The sequence below is a fragment of the Equus przewalskii genome, chromosome 21 (genome assembly GCF_037783145.1).
Source record: "Equus przewalskii isolate Varuska chromosome 21, EquPr2, whole genome shotgun sequence".
NCBI lineage: Eukaryota > Metazoa > Chordata > Mammalia > Perissodactyla > Equidae > Equus > Equus przewalskii.
Genome location: NC_091851.1, coordinates 28,649,208 through 28,665,296, shown reverse-complemented (window position 1 = coordinate 28,665,296; position 16,089 = coordinate 28,649,208). Strand labels below are relative to the sequence as shown.

Below are 16,089 nucleotides of genomic sequence, written 5' to 3'. Positions count from 1 at the left end.
ATCAGACCATGCTGAGGCAGCGTCCCACATGCCACAACTAGAAGAACCCACAACGAAGAATATGCAACTACGTACGGGGGGCTTTGGGGAGAAAAAGGAAAAAATAAAATCTTTAAAAAAAAAAAAGCAAAATGCTCTCTTCTTATAATAGCCACTGTGTGCCTCACTCAGCATGTTTATTCAGACACTGGGCTATTCTCCCAAATGCTACCATTTATATATAGTCATACTTGTTTAAGTTGAATGTTGCATGATTAAACATGTGAAGTGCATAGCACTGCTGTACCTTTAGTGGATTATTTCAGGGACCAAATAAAAACCTAGGCTTGAGAAGGAAGGGGTGAAAGAACCCAGCATGGTACCAGAATGGCTAAGTCAAGGAAAACAACAAAGGCTGTCTTAGAATGAACTATTTGTTGAAAGCTGAAAAAGAGAAATTCTGAGAATTTGATTGAAAAAATAAAAAAGATACTAATGAATCAGTACTGCTATAATAACACTCTGGGTTAAACTTAAAAGCTTTTCAGGTACGATTCTATAATTACCCCCATTTCACTACAAATTTTTGGAGATACATCAGCAAAGCGACTTACCCTTTGTGAGGAATTAAGATTGTCTGTGTGATTAGGGAAAAGCTCAAGTGTCAGGGATGGTTGTTTCAGAATTCCTGGCATAAGATCCATGTTTGAATCACTATCTTGGTCCGAGATGTTACTTTCCAGTGAATCATCTAGGGGGTAAAGAAAATAAATAATTGTAATACCCACTACTTCTTTGGAGCAAAAGTGTTAAAACCAGTTATATTAATAGTTTAACCTAAGTCACTTAAGCGAAACATCGCTTCTAGATCAAGGTTTGGCAAACTTTTTCTGTAAAGGATCAGGTAATAAATATTTTAGGCTTTGCTGGACATACAGGTCTCCATTGTATATTCTTCATATTTTATTTACAACCTTTACAAATGTAAAGCCTGTTCCTAGTGTTCTGAATCTAATCTGTATGCTGTGGTATGCCGGCTCCTGCTTTACAGGATAACTGAGGTAAGAGTAGAAAATATTTGACTTTTTAGATGTAGAATATAATAAAAGCCATCTGCTATTCTCTGAATTACTTTGATTATATATTCAATCATGCAGCACAGTGCCAAGTAGCACTGGGGCACCCCAAAGCTACAGAGGACCTTGTCTCTGTGATTAAGGTGTGATCTAGTTGGAGACAAGCACACAGAGATTTATAAAAAACAAAAACAAAGACAGACAAATCTCAAGAAACAGGAGGAGGCTGAGCAGGAGCAGGAGCACAGTTGGTAGGGAGGCTGTGTCATGACAGGAGGTAAAGACCTAACTGTGGGAACTACAGTGCAAGGACAAGGATCTATCTCTGGGAGGACTGCGTTGGTGCAAACAGGATGGGCCAGAGACACTAGGCAGGGACTCAGTCCATGGAGGACAGACAGAGCCTGGTTCCCGGAATTAGGGTGGCAGATTACAGCTTTGACATAAAGGCAAACAGCTGCTAAGATACTGACCTAGACCATGGAAGGTCACTCCTGCCGGAACACAATTGGCCCCAGAGTATGAGATAGGGAGGGCCAAGAGTGAAAAATCAAGAGTCCAAGTACAAAGGTTAGGAGGCTGCCGAGGTAGGGCACACGAAAAGTCATTAGCCTAAAGATGAGACTGTCAAAGTGTGACGTGTAGCACCCCATCCTACACATGGTCTCAGTGAAGAAGGAGGTGAAGTTTTCCACCTACCACCTGGTCAGGCACAAAGAAACAGGCTTAATTTGCAAGAAGCAAAGGTTCTAGGCAAAATAAGACTATGAGTTTAGACTGAGAAATAATAATCACTCCTGATCCTTAAGAAGAACAGGCTTGATCACTGTCTTTTCTAGGCTGCTGAAGTTTCTCCCACTTGATGTTAGAAAACCAGCCAGGTGCCAGCATGAGAGCCTTCCAACTGCAGGATTTTCTGAGGTTCCATACAAAGGCTCTCACACAAAAACAGGGAAATAGGTGGGCACTCACTCAGAATTAAAGAAAAAAATGAATCAAGTGGAAAACAAGGCTTCTACATATTGATTAAATAATTAAAGAAACACGAAAAATGAGTTGAAGTGGGTCTCCTTCATTATTTAAAAATTATCAGAGGGTCAGTCTGCTTGTCTTTAACTACTTTCCTTAAGAAAGTTAAGAGAAGCTAACATCCTGTACCTTTGCATAGTCTAAAGCTATCATGTCTCAGAAGCCGAGGAATGCCTTGGATGACTTCAGAACCTCTCCAATGCAATAACACTGTACAAACTGGTGAATACAAAAACAGATCCTAAAACAGCACCATACAAAAAATGCTCTTACTTAAGGACTCCACAGGAGAAGGAACCACAAAAGCTATTTCCGTAAGGGCATCAGCATAATACAGCACTTTCTTCTGTCCATTGAAAATGCTAGCCCCAACATCTTCAGAGGAAATCACTTCATCTGGAAATAAGAAACACTACATTATTGCTCCAAAAAGTGGGAAAAAACCAATATCATCCTGCTCGTGAAATTTTAACTAGTTAATAAAGTGATTAATAAGAAGGTATGTTTTCAACAAGAACCGATTAGTGTGTAAGAATAAACTATAAATGTTCATTAAATGTCTTTACTCTACTTTAAATCATAAAATCTTAATTTCATAGTTTCTGAAATTACTCTAAATCAGACTACTTCTGATTAGCAGGGCCTTTAGCTCATCTGTATGAAGGGACAGTCTTTTTGGACGAGGAAATAATGAAAAGAAAGAAGACCACCACAGTCCCTCTGAAGGGGTGGAGGCAGGTGTCTGTGTGTGTTCTCCTGCTTTTATGGCATTCCTGTCCCTGGTCTCTCTCTACTGCTCCTCTGCTCTGTTTCTGCTCCATTTTCCCCAATGATCAGTGATATAATATTAAAATGTACAGGCAGTTTTAGTAATAGTATCTGCTCTAAGCCAGCAAAACTGAATTAATAAAAGTAACATTCCTGAGAGCTAGCATAGTTCTCAATTAAAATGAACACAGGGGCCTGCAGTAATTAAGTTCGCACATTCCGCTTCAGTGGCCCGGGGTTTGCTGGTTTGGATTCCGGGTGCGGACACGGCACTGCTTGGCTTCAAGCCACGCTGTGGGAGGCATCCCACATATAAGGTAGAGGAAGATGGGCATGGATGTTAGCTCAGGGCCAGTCTTCCTCAGCAAAAAGAGGGGGATTGGCAGTAGTTAGCTCAGGGGTAATCTTGCTCAATAAATAAATAAATAAATAAAATGAACACAACGTCTTACCAATAATACATTAAAGACCAACAACCTGACAAAAAATTTGGGGAAGGGAAATTAACAAGTAGTTCTCAAGAAAGAAAGAAAAATACGAAAAGATGCTGAAACTCAATCACAACTGAAAAACAGGAAATTTCTCATTTAACAGATTGGAAGATACCTAACATACATGGCCAACAGGAAGTTTAGAGCAGAGGCTAGTAAACTTTTTCTGTAAAGGATCAGACAGTAAACAAGGCTTTGCAGACCATATGGTCTCTGCCAGGACTACTCAAGTCTGCCATTGTAGCAGGAAAGCAGTCATAGACAATACATAAATAAGTTTGGCTGAATTCCAATAAAACTTTATTTCCAAAAACAGACACGGGCTGTAGTTTGCTGACTCCTAGTTTAGAGGCTGGGAAGGCACTTTGCATCTACTGTAGTAGACACTGTGGTTACTGCCTCAACACCCACCTCACCCTCCCCTCCTCTGAAGCAGGCCTGAACTGTGGGTGGGACTGACCCTTCATACCAGCTCTACCTTTCCTATATCTATAGGGTCATTCCATCTCTCTTGCCATAGCAACAGGTTCACGGTGGTCCAGTCACTGCATGTCTCAGGATCTGGGGAGTAGGGAGGTTCTGAGACCCAGCTAATCTCTTCTCTTCAGGCTAGTGTGGTACACCGAATGCAATGCCTGGAAATGCCTTTTTCCTACTGTGAGAGAAGCCAGGCTGGGGACAGAGTCAACACATGGAGAGCAGAGGTGAAGGAAAATTACAGAGAAATAGAATAGGAATGCCGATCAAGTGACAACAAAAATGTATACTAATCTCTGGAATTTTCAGTTACGTAAAGCAATAAATGACCCTTAAAATCTAAACCAGTTTGGGTCAGGTTTTGTTACTTGCAACAATAAGCATCCAACTTACATTTTTATCAAACTGAAAAATGTTTATATCCTTTATCAATTCTACTTATGGAAATTTAGTCTATAAATATACTCAAGCACATATTAAAAGATATGTGGAAATTAAAATTAGAGTATATCCCCAATACTTTGCTTCAGCCTTAGCTGAAATAAGAAAAATCTTCATGCCACAAGTCACAATGGTATTTAATGGGAAACCTTGAGAGAGTATAATCGTGTTGACGGAGGAACTCTGATAATTCAAAGCACTGGACACAGGCATTACCTACTTCAGAGAGACAAAATTAACCTTCTGGTGACTTCAGGAGCCCTCAGAACAAAGAACATAAGCCAGGTGGGGCAAAGTTCGCAAGTTTAAATTTATAATTGCTGTGGTACTTGTTACCCTGACTATAGTTCCTTAGGAGGGTTTGTAGAGATGGGCACGAATCTGTCAGAGATGGTCAGCTGTTTACTACAAAGGTTTTTATATAATATCCCAAGAATGTAACCTTTAATGATAGCCACAAAGTCTATCAAACATGCCTCTTAATAGAAAACTACATTTATTAGACAAAGTACACTTCTGAGTAAACTGTATTGTTAGTTATAGATAGCCTAAAATTATTATAATTTTTTTTTTTTTTTATGAGGAAGATTAGCCCTGAGCTAACTACCGCCAGTCCTCCTCTTTTTGCTGAGGAAGCCTAGCCCTGAACTAACATCCGTGCCCATCTTCCTCTACTTTATATGTGGGACGCCTACCACAGCATGGTGTGCCAAGCGGTGCCATGTCCGCACCAGGGAATCGAACCGGTGAACCCCGGGCCGCCGAGAAGCGGAACATGCGAACGTAACTGCTGAGCCACCACGCCAGCCCTATTATAATATTGTTATAGCAAATGGAATTTGTTTACTCACACTATAAAAAAGGAACTTATTAGCCTTATGATAATTAAGCCATTAATTTTGTATTAATTAACTCTATCATTATATACATACACACAGAAAATGTCTGGAAGAACATGCAAACTATTATTAAGTGACTTCCTATGAGGTCCAGGATTAGGAAAAGGAGGATTCTCCTTTATACACCTGTTGCTTTGTTTTTTTAATAAGCCTACAAACTCATAATAAAGGGGAAAAAATCAAGAGTAACAAAACAAGAAAAAACAAATGACCGTTACGAGTTTTACCTTGTTCGGGTCCTTCAGCATCATCACAAGTGTTAATAGACCAACTAGTAGAAACGTGCCCAGTCCAACCAGGGTGTTTGCCCACATCTACTGACCAGCCAAGAGAGAGCAAAAATTCTAAGAAATGTGGCTGAACATTTCTGGAAGACTCCACATTCTTTAGAATCTGAAATACATACCAATCATCAACTATAATGAAGGCAACAAAAGAGCATATCAAAATAAATCTTCATAAAAAGTGGTTAGCTTTGATGTGTCTGACAAATCGAGTCCAAGCTCAGAATAAACTTATGACTATATCACTATTGTTAAAAATGCATGCTTTTGAGTTAAACAGATTTGGGTTCAAATGCTGGCTGGGCCTTGGGCAAGTTTCTTAACCCCACTGTTTCAGTTTCTTCACCTAGAAAGTCTGGATAATAATGATGGTTGTAAAGATTAAGTAAGACAATGCAAGTAAAGCCCTTATCTCCCTCCCTAGCAAACAACTATTGAACCAGACAGGTTTATAAAAAGTAAACAAAAACCCTATGCCCCCACCTTCAGAGTTTACTGTCTGATTAGTGAGAAACATTACATAGGTATGTGATTATTTAATTACAAATCTTGACAAATGTTATCAAAAGCACAAATCTATTAAAAATTCAATAAAGATTAGGTATAATTAATAAATGAGCATGAAAACATCCTTCTCTTAGTCCAAAGAAGAGAATGTAGTCATTCCAGGAAAAAATGAAGTGACTAGAAGGTTCTCTCCTCTTCACTAAGTACCAAACTTAACACCTGGCCTTTTCACTGGCCTCAGAAAGAAAAGTCCCTTCTTCTAAAACAGTGGTTCTAATGGAGCTGATTTTGCCCTCCAGGGGACATCTGGCAATGTCTGGAGACATTTTTGTTATCACAACTGGTGGGGTGCTACTGGTTATCTCGTGAGGAGAAGCCAAAGATGCTACTAAATGTCTTACTTACAGGACAGCTCCCAAAATAATTATCTGTCCCCAAATAGTGATAGTGCTGCTGTTGAAAACTCTATGCTAAAGGAAGGAAAACGAGAAATCCTGTACAAATTAAAAATGAAAGGGGGAGAGAAGTGTATCAAAACCACTTAAAGAATTTCTTAAACGTAAGATTCTCTTAGCCCACTCCAGACCTCCTACATCAGAATCAGCAGAGGCAGGATCCTGGAATTACTATTCTTAAAAGCTCCCCCAAACGACTGTGATACAGCCAGTCCACAGATCACTGATACGGTTCACGCAAGGCTAATCTACATCAAGACCATCCGGAGGCCTGATAAAGTCAAAATATGGGGTGTTAAGTTATTACTTCTCAATCCACTGTGCATCACTGCCAGGCTATCATCTCTTAAACACGTTCTCTCTTGTCTTTAGAAGTGTACTGTTTAGTTCACCCATATCCCTTCATATTCTTATAAGTGCCAGGAAACTGATTTGACAGCCAGCTCCAGTTTTCTTCAAATTAAAATTTTTATTCAGAAGTAAAACTTTTAAATAAACAATTTATCGATCTTTTTGTAGTTCTTAAGTGTGATGATTGGGTGTTCTTGCTGTTGTGTGAGATGTGCCTCCCACAAACCTTGTTACAATGTCAGCACATTACCTGTCTGACGTAAAAAAATAAAATAAAAAATAAAAAACTTCTGAAAATTTAGTCAAGATGCAATAAGTGAGTCAAAATCAACTTGCAAGCCACCGGCTGGCAGCTAGAAATGAATCTAAGATCTAGTTCACCACTATAATCCTGGCACCTAACTGATAGCAGACACTTACTAAATATTTATTGATTCAATAACATGAAATGAGAAGAACTTTCTTATAAATCAATCTCCTTTTCTAGCAGCTCACCAATAACTGGAAACAGCACTATAAACAAACATTTTGTGACTCTGGAAATTTCTTAAGCTCTGCTCAATTTGATTACCTAATGGTCTTACAATGATTACAGTAAAATTCCAAGATCATATCTCAGCGCCCTATGCATCTGAACACTGTATTTCACAGATCTTCCTTTGGCCCTTTCCTAGTGACAGTTGGTAACTACCTGCCCCACTCCATGTTTCAACTATCGATTTCCAACACACACTTCAAATCCCTTGCCTTTTGCTCTCAACTTCCCATTCTCACCCATCCTGTATTTTTCTTCATCCTTCTCCTAGTCTCTTTATGAAACACATCCAGCTGTGTTTTACTTAGTCTTCTGTTTTTATCTTTTACTTAATTTCAGGTGTTATTTTCCCCCACTGCACACTATGCATGCCTCAACTGAGATTATTTGTCCATGAAATTAGCTCAAAGGGGAGCTTCTGACAAGAAGACTGTTATTCCCCTCCATATCCTGGCACACTGAGCCACAGGGAAGATGTTCGGTAAATATTTGTTGCTGTTGTTTTACTCTTTCTAAGCAATCAGGCCTAGCTTTACCTTCTTGTGGTTAACCTTCTGTATTTTCACTTCTTTTCTCTTATAATCTGAATTCCTTAAGGGGAAAAAAGACATGCTATAGCTCTTCTCTAAATCACATTCATGGAGAGTCAAAACACTCAGGACTCTTGGCATCATAGTTTTCATTAACTCAGTTTCAGAACTTGTTCACAAGTCTTTAAGCATCAAGTACAACTCATCTCCTACTATGGATAAGCACAAGCCATGTACAATTTTTCGTATTTATTGCATAAAAAATTATCCCCTCAATCTGGAAATCTTACCTCCTGGTTTGTTTTCTGACCCGGTTTCATATAGAAAACAAAAACTGTGTCAAAGGGACGACATGGCAAGAGGTCCAGATATCCAATGTCATCAAAAAATCCAGGTATTGTAGAGTCAAGTGCAATAAGGTGAGGAGGTAGACGACTATTTGCAGGTTCCTACCACCACAGAAAGAAAGAAAGAATTATCATCTCTTTTCACTATTCTAATTATAAAAGCATGACTTGCTCACAGTTTAATAGGTAAGAAAATTATAAAGTGGCAGGAATAAGCACAACCATAAGCCTAAAGAAACTATTTAATATTCTTGTGTACTTCCTTCAAGTTCTTTTGTCTTTTTTTGTTAAAGACAACTGAGTATTATTCATATAATTTCGGATCCTATTTTCTCTACATCATACCTTCTAGCAATTTTTTTAATGCATTTTTTTCTCATTCATTACTGGTTGGAATGCAAAATGGTAAGCCACTTTGTAAGACAGTTTGGCTGTTTCTTGCAAAGCTAAACATAGTCTTACCATACAAACTAGTCATCACACACCTTGGTGTTTAGCCAAATGAATTAAAAACTTATGTCTAACAAAAACCTGCACATAAATGTTTATAGCAACTTTATTTATAATTGCCAAAACTTGGAAGCAATCAAGATGTCTTTCTCTAAATGAATGGATAAATAAACTAATACATCCATACAATGGAATATTATTTAGCAATAAAAAGAAATGAGCTATCAAGTCACAAAAACACACAGAGGAACCTTAACTGCATACTGCTAAGTGAAAGAAGCCAATCTGAAAAGGCTATGCATGATTCTAACTATAAAACATTCTGAAAAAGGCAAAACTGTGGAGCCAGTAAAAAGGTCAGTGGTTGCCAGTGGTTGGGGGAGGCAGAGAAGGAGGGGTGCATGGGCAGAGTACAGTAGCAGTGAAACTAATTCTGTACAATACTGTAATGGTGGACACATGTTATCATACATTTGTCAAAACCCACAGAACTGTACAAGACAGAGTAAACTCTAACGTAAACTATGGACTTCAATTAACAATGCATGGATACTGGTTCATCAATTTTAACAAATGTACCACACTAATGCAAGATGTTAATAATAGGGGAAACTGGGGAGTGGGGTGGGGAGGGGGAGAGGGTATATGGGAGCTCTCTGTCCTTTCTGCTCAATTGTTCTGCAAACCTAGAACTGCTTTAAAAAATGACGGCTATTAATTTTTTAAAATGCATTGTTTTGTTTTGTTTTCCCCTAATCCCTTATCTTCTTTGAGATCTGATCTTGCCCAACAAGATTTTGCCATCCATGGTATTTTTCAGGAACGCACCCACCAGAGATGGCAAGGATTACTCTTTTCTACATTAGCAAGGATTATAAGCCTGGTCTTCTAGTCTGTTACGTAACATTCCTAGCAAGGGCTGGGGCAACATCCTACAACCAAAGACACTAACATTTCTGCAAGGGAAACCGAAGAGTATTCACACTAAGTGAAATAAGTAAAGACTACAAAGAGCCTAGTGTTAATTCTGGTCAGATTTTGCCACTCGACGAATCTGCTACAAAAAAACTCCCGGTTTTCAGTTTTTATTTTGAAATCAGGGATAACGAATTGTGGATCTACCTTTAGCATGCTGTAACAGACCTTGTAAGGCAAAGCTTCCAAATTTTCTTTTCTTTTTTGTAAGAAAGGCCCTGAGCTAACATCTGTTACCAATCTTTCTCTTTTTGTCAAAATCCATCTAAGATTGTCACTGGGCTAACATCTGTGCCAATCTTCCTCTATTTTATGTGGGATGCCACCACAGCGTGGCTTGACAAGCAGTGTTAGGTCTGCGCCTGAGATCCAAACCTGCGAGCCCCAGGCTGCCAAAGTGGAGCATACAAACTTAACCACTACACCACGGGGTCGGCCCCTTCTTCTTTTTTAAGTATGCTGTTTCATCAGCTTGTCCCCTTCTTCTTTTTTAAGTATGCTGCTTCATCAGCTTGTCCCCTTCTTTTTTTTTTTTTTTGAGGAAGATTAGCCCTGAACTAACTACTGCCAATCCTCCTCTTTGTGCTGAGGAAGACTGGCCCTGAGCTAACATCCATGCCCATCTTCCTCTACTTTATACTTGGGACACCTACCACAGCATGGCTTTTGCCAAGTGATGCCACGTCTGCCACCCAGGATCCAAACCAGCAAACCCAGGGCTGCCGAATCAGAACATGCACACTTAACCGCTGAGCCACCAGGCCGGGCTGGTCCCTGAATCATATTTTTAACTGGATATTACAGCTGCAGTCTTTAATTTCTGTACTTTTTTGTGTGGTGATCTTAGTTTTCTCATTTATTTCAAACATTTTATTGAATCTCTTATGGTTGTCTAATTAGAAGTCACATTACCTGTGAACTGTCTTCTTTCCAATGGCTTTTTACCTCTTATTTAGTTTCTTTTAATATTTCATTGATTTTCCTGGTTTTGACATTGTAGTATAGTTATGGTAAGATGTTACCAGTGGGAGAAACCTCTCTCTCTTTTTTTTGCAACTTTCTGTTAATCTACAATTATTTTAAAGTAAAGAAAAATTTCATTGACTAAAAATTCTCACTGTTAAATAGTGGTTAAGGTAGATACCCTGTGCCGCTGATTTTAACAGAGGGTCCTTCTAGTTTCTCACGGTCTGCCATTTAATGAGATCGACTTTACTGGTCCTGGTTAAGCTTTTGTTTTCTTGTTTTTTTTTTTTTTAAATCAGAATGAATATTGTTCTACTGAATACTGATATATTGTTTTATTGATTGGTCTGCTAAGAGGATCAAATTACTTTCTTAATGGCTTTATTAATATTTCTCAATAGCTAACTCGCCTTGAGTTCCTAGGATAAATCTTACTTGGTTGTGGAAGGTAATTTGCTTAACATGCTGCTGCATTGAGTTTTACTAGCATTCTCGTTAATATTTTTGTACACAAAATCAAAAATAAGATTGGTTTATAGCTTTTTTTTATGTGTGCTGTCAGGTTTAAGTTATTAGAATGAGGTGCTAAGATTCATAAACCAGGGAACTTTCTGACTTTTTCTTATGTTCTCACACAGATGAGAAAAAAGCATGAGAATTATTTTCTAGAAAACTTAAAATTCTCAACTAGCATAGATAACATGAATGGAAAATTACTATCTCAGAGACAGTGCTATTAGGGTTCTTGTCTCCCTTCAGCTTAGGGGATGTAATAATTTTCTTCCAGTATATTTTTATCTACTGCTTCTATTCTGTTCAAATTTCTCCATTAGGAATATCACTAATCATTTGTACGTTGTATCTTTGTTCCTTGTCTTCCATATTTGCCACTGTATTTCTCATTGTTTTCCTCTCTCCTCTTTTCTTCTACATTTTAAAAGAGTTTTTATGTTCATACTCCCCATCACCAACTCACTTTTCTACAACGTAAAATATCTTCCATCTATATGCTGAAATCCAAAATCAGCCAGCCATGTTCCCTGCTTTCCCAAAAAGTTAAATGACCTTTGATCAAGTAGATGCTAGGGAGTAAGGGCAGAGGACAACCTGTGCAATAAGCAACTTCTTGCCTGGCAATCTCAGTTGTGCTTTCCAAAAGAAAGAGGCCCTACTAAAATAACCAAGACAAAAAATAACAAATGTTGGAGAGGTGGTATAGAAAAAGGAACCCTCATACACTGCTGGTGGGAATGCAAACTGGTGTAGCCACTATGGAAAACAGTATGGAGATTTCTCAAAAAATTAAAAATAGAAATACCATATGACCCAGCCATCCCACTGCTGGGTATCTATCCAAAGAACTTGAAATCAACAATTCAAAGAGATTTATGCATCTCTATGTTCATCACAGCATTATCCACAATAGCCAAGATGTGGAAGCAACCTAAGTGCCCATCAAGTGATGAGTGGATAAAGAAGATACGGTATATATACACAATGGAATACTCCTCAGACATAAAAAAGGATAAAATCGTCCCATTCACAACAACATGGATGGACCTCAAGGGTATTATGTTAAGTGAAATAAGCCAGATAGAGAAAGACAAACTCTATATGACTCCACTCATATGTGGAAGATAAGCAAATACATGGACAAATAGAACAGATTAGTGGTTACCAGGGGAAAGGGAGCTGGGGGGTGGGCACGAAGGGTGAAGTAGTGCACCTATAATATGAATGACAAATAATAATGTACAACTGAAATTTCACAAGGTTGTAAACTATCACAACCTCAATAAAAAAAAATCTGAGGGGAAAAAAAGAGAGAGGCCTTAGTACAAACCCCAAATCCACCACAGGGAAGCTATTTCACATTTTTGAGCCTCTGTCTCCACATCTGTAAAATAGGGATAGCACCACTTTCCTTGTAAAATTGTTTTAAGGATAATGGAATTAGGAATAATGGCAATATTCACCTTACAAGCTGGCTTACTTTGTGTTAAGTACTACACGAAGCACCTTACACAACCACAATGAGATGGATACCTTTATAATCCCCATTTTTTTTTATAGATGAGGAACTAAAACTCAGAAAAGTAGGGCAACTTGGCCAAAACCATCTAGCTGGTAAGTAGTGATGCCCGGACACAAACCTAGATAGTCTGGTCTCATCTTGGAAACTGTACAACTTCAGAAGCACCTAGGGGGCCGGGCCGGTGGCGCAGCAGTTAAGTGCACACGTTCGGCTTCAGCGGCCCGGGGTTCACCGGTTCGGATCCCAGGTAGTGGACATGGCACCGCTTGGCATGCCACGTTGTGGCAGGCGTCCCACACATAAAGTAGAGGAAGATGGGCACGGATGTGAGCTCAGGGCCAGTCTTCCTCAGCAAAAAGAGGAGGACTGGCAGTAGTTAGCTCTAGGCTAATCTTTCTCAAAAAAAAAAAGAAATGCCTGGTTCGCAAATACTTCCTCCTTTTTAAAAGTGGCATGAAAGAGCAGAGCCAACTGTAGCCCATACTTTTAGTAATAGATTTTATTAGGGGAAGATTTTAACATTCCTTTTCTAATTATCTGTAGATTTCACTTATATATCTAACAGGGTCCTACATTACCCAAGAAAATTCAGAGCTGGAGGTATTATCAAAGCAGTCTCCCCAGAAAGAACTCTGAAAGCATTCACAGGACCGACTGTCAAGGACTCGTATAGTAACCTGCAGCACCACAGAATCTCATTTACTTGCATGCAGAGCTTAAGATTTAATCAGGTTTTTCTTTCTTAATTACCTCTAGCCTCATAAAAATGTTTTAGCTATCATCAGCTGAATGTTAATTTATGAATATATATTCTCATAAAAGTTTAAGAAAGTTACCTTCAATGCTTCTAAGGACAAAAACCCAAAGTGTGAAAGGAAAAGGCGTGCTGTTTGGAATTCCTGGGCTGGAGGTGGGGGCTTACAATCCGTAATCGGATCAGGAAAACTTCTCTTCTGCAATGCTTCTTCACTTTGTTGTTCGAGGTGTATTTCATAAGCAATCTGCTGGGCCATGCCATTCCTTAATTTTTCATGTCTCTCTTCCAACTGAAATAAAGCAAATATTTCATTTTTGGTGAATTATTATAAAAGTAATAGGATTAATCTTATTTTAAAATGAAAATAAAGCTACATGCAACAAAGTAAATGAAGATAATTTTCAGTGATCGAGTTTCAATTCAATACAGAGTATGCAACCAAGCAAACATGTTTCAACATTAAAACAAACACCAAAAAAGTTCCCGTATAGCCTCAACAATCACTCCTTCATCTCCTTGCTATAAATGAAACCATCCTGTATCTGCTTCCTTTCTAGCAGGCAAGAAAGATGGAAGAGTTGTTGCTCTCACGCGCCCTTCCAGATCAGTGTCTACTTTCATCCTGCAGTGACCCCCCTCATGTTTTGGTCCATACGGATTACTCCACTACATTCTCAGAAACTCCCACTGACCCCTCCACACTTCCCTTCCGATCAATCCTAGTTAAAACTTCATCCTCTTTGGTGAGCAATGATCCTTCTAACAGCCTGGCCTCTATTTCTACAACTTCCTCAACTTTCACAACTTTGGCCATCCATGAGCACATTTTGTACCTCAGATGCGCTGTACTTTCAAGAGCTACAATTCTGAAATTCCCTTCTCTAATCACAAACCCCCTTCCTGCAGCTCTCCCATGGCTTCACTCCCCGAGCAGTGCTGTCTCTTCAGTGTGAGGCATTCAATTCCTCCCTGTATTTTCCCAGGCATTAGCTTCCTTCTGGCTTCATCTACTTCCCAACCAAGCCTAGACCCCCAAATCTAACACCTTAATACCTTCTTCTAAGCATATAAATGCCTGTGTCTTTCCTTATTCTTCCGTATTCCCACCTCTGTCAACCTCCATTCCATTCAAATTTTTTACATATGCCTCCAGATCCCAAGGACTTTTGAAGCAAGTCAGCAGAGTAAGTTAAGTAACTTCACTACAAATAATGTTACTTAACCTCAGGTGAGCTGCCTGGCAATTTTAAGACCCATTTTTGATTCAACGCTTTGTTCATTGCTAAGAACTAAGATTAAAGTTTACATAAGCTCCTTCAATTTCCCTCCTTTCTACCTTTAAATGTCTCTGAATCTTCACCTACGCTCTCCTCTCCTGTCTTACCAGAAGTATCCCTTTTCTAGACACAGTCACACAGACTCTTGACCCTACCGCCTCCAAGGCCTTACTCTATTACTTATCATTTCCCCCAGTCCATCTTACAGTGTTAGCAGATACAGACCACTCTCCACTGGTTCCTTCCTTTCAACCTCTAAGCATGTTCATACTCTTCCCATCCTTGAATTAAAAAAAAAAGAAAAGAAAAAACTAGTCTTGCTTTTCTCAGTGAGGTCATTTCCTCACACTATTATCCACTCTGTAGCCTTGCCTTTACTGCTAACAGTGTAGTTTAGATTCACTGCCTCTCACTAACCATTCACTACCCAGCCCCTTATATTCTGCCCCTCACTTTAACACTCTGGAACCTGCTATCAAAGGTCACCTACAATTTCATGACCCTTCCTCTTAGCGCCCCTTCTCCCTGATCTCACTAGCACTTAATAGTGCAGGCGGCTTCTACTCTTGCCCTTCTGCTCTCTCAGGCCCTGACGGACCTCTGTCCCCCATCTCTTAAAATTCTTCTCTCATGACCTAAGATACCAGTGACTTCATCCAATTATCTAAATTAATCTAAAGCCAAATAAATTTTTCCTGTCTTTCCAAACCTGTCCTCTTCATAACGTTCATACTTCCGTAAATGGCACCGCTATCTTCCTTCTCACTCAAACTCAAAATCTAAAGTTCTCTGGCTCTTTTCCTTCCCTCAGCAATTTGAGACTACCTGGGTCTACCTCTACAATACATTCCATATATTTAAACTTCCACTATCAGTGAGGTAGTCCTTCCTTTCCCTTGCCTGGACTGTCCTAACAGTCTCTGAATTGGTCTCCCTTTTCCAAATATCCTCCACTAGCATGTGATCATCTCACCACACTACTGAGATTACCATAGACCAGCCGAGACAGCTCAGCGACACCTCTCTCTAAGAGACACGTAATTACTTTCAATCAGCCACAATCTATACTTGCCTTACTACATGGTAACCTCTCAGATAACAGAGATCCAGGTCATCTTATGAATCGCTTTTAATAACACTAAAAGAAAGGCAGTGTCTTGCCCATGGAAGTTGTTTAAGAATGTTTTTAGTCATTCCCTTAACAAGAGCTAACAATAATTTTTCTTACTTCCTCAGTGACGATTTCATGCAAATCTGGAATGCTTAGATCTGCTTTCACAAAAGGAATCTTATCCACTTCTTCTGGAAATGGTCGATGTTTCACAGTATATTTAAATCCAACATCATTTTTAGGAACTGGACGAGGTTCAGGCACAAAAAGCTGTTAAAATAAAACAAATAACATTATATTTATTACTCCTAGTGTCATCTATAACAACCACGTATTTCCCTGGTCTCTT

General features: G+C 39.1%; 1 protein-coding gene and 1 non-coding gene across 19 annotated transcripts in view; one reads left to right on the top strand and one right to left on the bottom strand.

The window, feature by feature from the left end:
* The window catches only part of RALGAPB (Ral GTPase activating protein non-catalytic subunit beta), a 91,289-nt gene that overhangs the window by 10,429 nt on the left and 64,771 nt on the right, over positions 1-16,089 (bottom strand). For all 18 annotated transcript variants that reach the window (XM_008517414.2, XM_008517415.2, XM_070589202.1 and 15 more), the window contains 6 exons: positions 15,858-16,010; positions 13,432-13,641; positions 8,113-8,271; positions 5,388-5,553; positions 2,358-2,480; positions 594-730 (listed from right to left, as the gene is read on the bottom strand). In XM_008517414.2, coding sequence (XP_008515636.1) covers positions 594-730; positions 2,358-2,480; positions 5,388-5,553; positions 8,113-8,271; positions 13,432-13,641; positions 15,858-16,010 — 948 coding nt within the window. The remainder of the gene's footprint in view (positions 1-593; positions 731-2,357; positions 2,481-5,387; positions 5,554-8,112; positions 8,272-13,431; positions 13,642-15,857; positions 16,011-16,089) is intronic.
* Positions 6,914-7,017, top strand: LOC139078348 (small nucleolar RNA U13). The gene has a single exon (XR_011531285.1). It is a non-coding gene; the product is annotated as a small nucleolar RNA U13 (small nucleolar RNA).